Raw genomic sequence first — 6793 nt, forward strand, 5'->3', positions numbered from 1 at the left:
TACATACTTTATATATATAATATATATATATACACGAGATTATATAACCGAAATTCTTTGCTGCAAAAAATATTAGTTAAATGTACACAATAATACTAACGAAATTACAAGAAACAAATTTTAAAATAGTATTACAGAGCGTATGAAAAAGATTAGATTCCTTTTCAATAAAAATTATAATTTATTTTAACGTATAAAATAAAATATATACAAATAAATCTTTTCATACAGTTTTCCTCTTAAACAGTGAATTTCATTGCAACAGCATCGGTTTTTTGCTTCGCCGATTTTTAAAGAGACAGCTCCACATTATCACAAAAAAAATCCGAGTTCAATCTAATTCCATTGAGTCTCGTTGCGGTACACATCCTGTTGTAATTCAGTTCGTAAAAGGAAATCTCACTTTCTGATATAAATATTCGATTCACCGGTTAAAGCGTCGCCATCCTTTGTAAGTATACCACGAAGAGGTTTTCAATTTCAATGTACTTTTTCTCTCTTGTGCGCGAAGGTAAAACGGAAGGGATTGTATCCCTACGCAACACGTTTCTCTCGACCCCGCGAAGAAAACTTTATACGAGCGTCTTTAATCTAAATCCTAACGATAATCACACACTTGTTTCTTTCTCTTAATCATTTCGTAATTCTTAATATCACAATACCGCCACTAAGGTCTTTAATCGCACTACGACGAAAAGCGACCGAAGCAAAGTAAAAAAAAAAACGAAAAAAGGGTAAAGAAGTAAAAAAAATCTAGACACAAAGAAAACGCGAACAGGTATTAACCACAACGTGAGTAGTAGTACGTACGGTAGTCAACGAATAATATTATAATAACATGACAAATTGAAGCGAAGATTGTGAACAATAATTTAATAGCAGAACGTTAATCCTCTCTCTAATCTTTCGTCCCTTTCAACACGTTAAACAGCAAAAGCGAGCTCATCTCGTCATTGTTTCTCTGTGAAAATCTATTTGAAGCTACAGAGTTGAAGCGATACAGTTTCAAGATGGATCATCTCTCAGATTACACCGAGAAATGTAGTTCATCTAGCTTAGTGGATATATAATTACTCCATTAGTCTGCATATATATATATACGATTTTACACAATTTTAACTATCCGTTAGACAGTAAGATTGATTTTTGTCACTTAATGTAATAAGTCTAAGATATTTTCTGAAGTGTTAGAAATTGCACCGCTTTACTCTATCTCGTTACAGGTTCTTTTCTTAGTCCCGCAAATTAAACGAAAAATCTGTGACGAGTTTCACAAGCTTTTCACAGAATTCATCGAAATAATTTCATATTCGCAGAATCAAAATCTCGAAACACGAAATATTGAAATTTAACTGAAACAAAATATTACGCACTAACAATACAGAAGGCAAAAGCATATTGCTTTGCGCCAACAAATTCGATGGCTTAAATAAATTACTGTCGAGACGAATCACCCGGTAATGAGACAAATATTAATATATTTATCAATGATATCGCAGAAATGATAATTAGCATCGCGACATCGAGAGAAGATGTTATTATAAAGTAATGAGATTTTTCACATAGCGACTGTTATGAAGGGAGAAAATGACGAGGGAGAAAGATCGATCGATGGAATGACAGTATGGGCTGAACATCTGTATCATTTACCAACAGGATATACAGGATGTCCCAAAAAACGTGCATTATGAGAACATCCTACTGAAATTACTTTTGTTGGTTTTTAAGAAAAAAATGTTTTCGAAAGTTTGACAGAAAATGTAAAAATTAATTGGAAAATGTGGATTATTATTCGAGTTCTTACGCTTCTCAATGTAAGATAATTCGATTATATGATTATATATTCGAATTATTCTTATGTTAATATCAATAGTGACTTGATTAATCACAAAATGATAGTCTCATTAGGATCTATTTCTCTTTGGGACTATCCTGCAAGATTTTCATAAAAGGTTACTATTTGGAGAATATGCTGTCACACATTCCAGCATAATCATTTCGCATTTCACAATGAAAAATGGACAATGTGTGCTCGTCCGTGAGAGACACACGAGCTTCGAAGGATCATCACTAAACATCCGACGCGACTAATAGCTACCTGACTACGATTAATCAGTAAAACGCGCTCTAAAAACTAATTATACTTGCTACGTATCACGTGAAATTTGTTACAAGTCTTATAATCACATATCCTCTTCAAGAACGAAGATGCGAGAGACCACTCCTCGCGATATAAGATCTACTACTATTAGAACTTGTCTCGCGCGCTATCACAATTATCGAACGCGTAATAGGCCTCTCTCCTTGAATACAGTATTGCATGGTGACAGCAGAACAAAAGAGCGATGGTGTTGTCATTAACCCTTTAACTGAATCGCCATTCAACAGTGAAAATATGTTAGATTCATCCTTACCGTTACAATACTTCTAATTCCAAATCTAGATCCCTAGATTTTGGAAAGCTTAAATTCTACGATCCTCAACTCCAACGATCGTCAAATTCTACATATCTTATAAACTAGCTTTGCAAATATTTTTTAATTCTAGCGTCCTTCGAATCTAATTGTTTACTTATTTTCTAGATTACAATTAAATGTAATTCAGCCGAATTCTTTATAATTTCGGATTAATCTCACAGGTTAAGATGTCTGAATTTTATTTTTTAAATCCAATTTTTTTAAACTATTAGATCTGTGGACGTCTAGATTCTTCAACCTTTAGATCCATACATCACTAGATCTTGGACACGAGATCTAACTTTCATAAATCTGTTGCGTTCAAACTGCAACTATTTTTACACCGTAAAGCAGCATTTCTACGAACTACTTCATTTCTTTACACATCCATTGAATAAATTCTAAACACACAGAACGATCTCAGTCCTGCACTTGTACGTGCGAGTACCTTTGTTCAAAAAGTTTCTACTGTTTCTTATAAGTGAAATGTGTCATTTATATAGAAAATTCAAATGTAATCTCCAAGTTAAAGGGTTAAACGCAACACCTCGCACGATCGCGACCATGATACGCGAATTTTACAGCGTGCCATTACAACGACGAAATCTAACCTCAGGTTCTCTGCTTCCGCCGTCTTAGTTTTTTTTTTCTTTCCTGGTCTTCGATATTGTATGAATTTGGCCGACGCCTATAGGGCAATAACTGACAAAAATGGCCGCACCCGTTTAGGCAAAACGGGTGATCGTTACAACGTGCAAAACCCCGGTATGTGATCCCGAGACACTTCAATGAGATTGCTGGAAAGACCTGTAGAGTTTCTTCTTTTGCAAAGTGAAGTCCCTACTGATCATGATGGTACCGCCACGTGTGAGATTTCTGGAAAAATAAAACAACGAATCGTTTTAAGTTTCCTTATATCAAACAATCACGCTAATCGCATTATCTACAAAATGTGCAATATTTTGCAACGCCAAGTTTGTGGAAACGGAAAAGCTGAACGGATGAAAATTATTTAGATACGATCTAATCATACAATCTAAGTGAAGAAGGCGGTATTGCGATACCACTTCATGTTGTCGAAGTAAATAAAAACAGCTAATTATGAAATATAACAAGAGAATCTAGAATATTATCTAGAATATTATCTCATTGTCAGTCTAAAGATAGTCGAACAAAAGAATAAGCTAAATAATTTTTTTATAAAATTAAGTTGCAACACAAGTAATTTAAAATGATTTAAACCAGATTGTAATTGCAAGATTTCACTTTATTAAGTGTATGCTCACTTTAAGAATTGAGGCAGCAGCATGTGCCAGGACGTGTGGTCCTGTTTCAGCGTGAGATAGAGCTCGAACGTCGACACAGTACTGGGATCGCACTGTATTCTCGACAGTTTGCGGCACATGCTGTCCGTTTCGAAGCTAATAAACAACGTACAGCCTCTGAAACAAGCAAACATCAATTTTTCAAAGATATTGAAAATTTAGACAATATATCAATTGAAATTTATTCTGGAGAAACATTTACAGCGATAACGAATCGAGATACTCGAGGAAAATTTAACACACTTTTATTTTTAACATCGATCTTTTTAGTAACCGAATAAAATTATTAAAAAATATATGAAAATAATAAAACTCGATCAAATTTTCATTGGAAAAAAAGATCGCTCCAAATATTTTATACAATTACCGATATTTCCTATAACATTACTCATGAAAAAAAAAAAAAAAACAATTTGGAGAAAAGTTTTTCGATGTTTTTCAGATGGACACTTGTTGCGCGAAATAATATTTATCTGGATTCGCGGATCGAGTTGTGATTTGGTCAAATTCGAATTACTCGAGGAAGGAGAGGGTCGTTTCGGCAACACGCACGGAAAATTCTACTTACCGAAGGCCGCAGGGCTCATTCTCTGCCATCGTAAGTACATCTTTGGCTATCTTGGGCAGCAAATCGGCAGGTAGGAGGACCTCGCCGCAAGCCAGCTGGGCGTGTTTAGCCCTCCTGAGTTCAACCTCCAGCCTCTTCGCCAGCGCCTGACAGGCACCGTCCAATTCGTCCGTCTCGCTTCCAGCTGTAACAATTAATTAAACGAAATTAAGCGCGTGCGCTCTCTCAGTCTCCCGGCGAATAAACTAAACGTTAAAGCGGTCAATTGAAAAGAAAGTGGCAGATCACTTTTTCTTCTATTTTCAGGCCTACAGACAGCTCAACAGTCATTCTCCCAATTACTCCAAAACCTAAATGAAATTAATTTGAACTAATTGTCTCGTTAATGCAAATTAAAAAACAATTATTAAATTACACATTTAAGATAAATAATAGTTTATCCTAAAAAAAAAAACGAATTATTATCCTAAATAATAATTTTTTTTAATTTAAATAAATTTAAATAAAATTAAATAAAAGTTAAATAATAATTCGTAATTTAACTTTCCCACAAATTTTCGCCCAGAAAATGTCATAACAAAGTATACAAAAATATTTCATGAAAAGTATAGCCTCCTATTTAATATCTTCCGAGATAAAAAGTGCGAAATGACGTAATTTTAGGCACTAACATCAAATCAACCGATATCGTCGGACATAATCGAAAGCTGTAGACGAAACGGAAAAACATATTTTGCTTCTCGATGATAATTCGCGTTATCTGCCATTTCACCTAAATATAATCCGAACTCAAATATAATTTTAATCGGTGCTTCGATGCCGATTCTTATTTCCGCAAGTAAATTCTAGATATTAGCTAATTTTACGCTCGCGTTAACTCGATCGCAACATATAATCCCGATTAATCGAGCGATGAGATCATCGTTTTATTATTTAAAACCGACGTCTGTGCAACATAACAAAGAACAGTCGTTAGGAGCGAGGACGCAACCAACGTCGAGTCTCCCACCTCGCCAGGCATTTCAATTTTTTAATCAATGCGTGATCGTCGGAAGAATATCTCAACTGTAACATTTCTTTTTTTTTTCTATCGCCTATTTCTACCAATATAGATCAGTTTTAATCTCAATTTCACCAAATTTCACCTACTTTTTACCAAACTATAGAAATGTCCTGCTCGTTAATTTACAAAATATTAAATAAATCTATTATTAAATAAATAATCATTTTTCTTGTCTTAATTGATAAATTTATTTATTTTATATTACTCTTTTCCAGGTCGGTTTAACTTATTTTTTTTATGGAACAATAGCGATATCCTGTTAATTTAAAAAATATGGAATAAATTTATTATTTAAATAAATAAATCTATCATTTTTGGCCCTAGTTGATAAATTGATTTATTACTCTTTTCCAGTTCTAATTATTTTCCAAGAATTTTTTCTGCTTCTAAGAATTCGAAAAAATAGAAAGTAAGTTAAATTGAGATTAAAGTTAATCTACATTGATAGAAATAGACGTATGTCGATCACTCGGCCGACTCTATCTCGAGCCTGCCTCGACCATTGTTTCTAGCGGCCGGCGAAGAGGTAAGCTCGTACGAACTCGTTTGACCTCGATTTTTTTTTATCTACCTTGTCGCGCTTAACAAAAATCACATCATCGTTCCGCGCCATTTAAACAATCAACCCTTCCGTTTCTGAAATTATTACTGGAGCTCTCGTTTTCATCATCAAAGCTGCTGGGATCGAAAATAAAAAATCTCACAACGAAGCGAGTTATAAAATATGATCGATTGCCTATTAAAAGAAATACATTCACGTTATAGTTCTTGCATCATCAGCTGACGAAACCTTGTTTGTATTCTATAATGATCTGAAAGAGCAATTAACTCAAGTACTCTCTTTGTGTCCGTTAATCCGTATTTATTTATTATCGGACGATCGAAAGCGCTAAATTTTAGGAAAATTCCATTTATAAACACGCCGAAGACAGTTTGCGAGTGGAAAGCGCGACGAGAACAATCGAGGAACATGGAAAAACGGCAGCGAAGGGCATCCCCTCCCCCTCGTACGATCGGAAGGATGACACGCTGACGCAACTATAATTCGACGTTTCACAGGTAAATCGCCGGTGTGCCTGAAAATCGAGTCCCCGTCCGTATTAAGAAATCGGAGTAAATTTTTCGAGCGGTGCAGCCGACGAAACGTGTCGCGAAAGCAAAAATCAGCTGATTGCAGCCGGCGTTGTCAGCTGAGAACAACGGCTCGCTCGATGGAGGAGAAACGGAGAGGCCGACAATTGAAGCGCGAGAACGGGGGAATTAAAGGGAAACCGGCGTCGCGAGACAGCCGTTATATCTATATGCACTCACCTCGGGTGTTGCTGAAGTCCACATTGACAGGACACGGCAGGACTTCCATGATTTCGCGAGAAAGTCTTGC

At 35.4% G+C, this 6793-nt stretch overlaps 1 protein-coding gene across 1 annotated transcript; it reads right to left on the reverse strand.

Moving 5' to 3' along the window:
* Positions 1–225: 225 nt before the first annotated feature.
* On the reverse strand, positions 226–6793 carry LOC108731869 (protein charybde). The gene is made up of 4 exons (XM_018462404.1): positions 6724–6793; positions 4350–4533; positions 3743–3898; positions 226–3332 (listed from the first exon to the last, which is right to left on the reverse strand). Exons 1-4 carry the CDS (start codon positions 6770–6772, stop codon positions 3242–3244), a joined length of 480 nt encoding a protein of 159 aa, XP_018317906.1. The 5' UTR covers positions 6773–6793; the 3' UTR covers positions 226–3241.

The sequence above is a fragment of the Mycetomoellerius zeteki genome, unplaced genomic scaffold (assembly GCF_001594055.1).
Source record: "Mycetomoellerius zeteki isolate Tzet28-1 unplaced genomic scaffold, Tzet1.0 scaffold140, whole genome shotgun sequence".
In the NCBI taxonomy this organism is placed as follows: Eukaryota; Metazoa; Arthropoda; class Insecta; order Hymenoptera; family Formicidae; genus Mycetomoellerius; species Mycetomoellerius zeteki.

What these genes read in the sequence shown, in the direction of transcription:
- LOC108731869 (XM_018462404.1), bottom strand. Translation starts at nt 6,772, where the DNA reads ATGGAAGTCCTGCCGTGTCCTGTCAATGTGGACTTCAGCAACACCCGA. An exon ending in GGACTTCAGCAACACCCGAG is followed by an intron (nt 4,534 to 6,723) that starts GTGAGTGCATAT and finishes TAATTGTTACAG; the next exon opens with CTGGAAGCGAGACGGACGAA. An exon ending in CTGCTGCCTCAATTCTTAAA is followed by an intron (nt 3,333 to 3,742) that starts GTGAGCATACAC and finishes TTATTTTTCCAG; the next exon opens with AAATCTCACACGTGGCGGTA.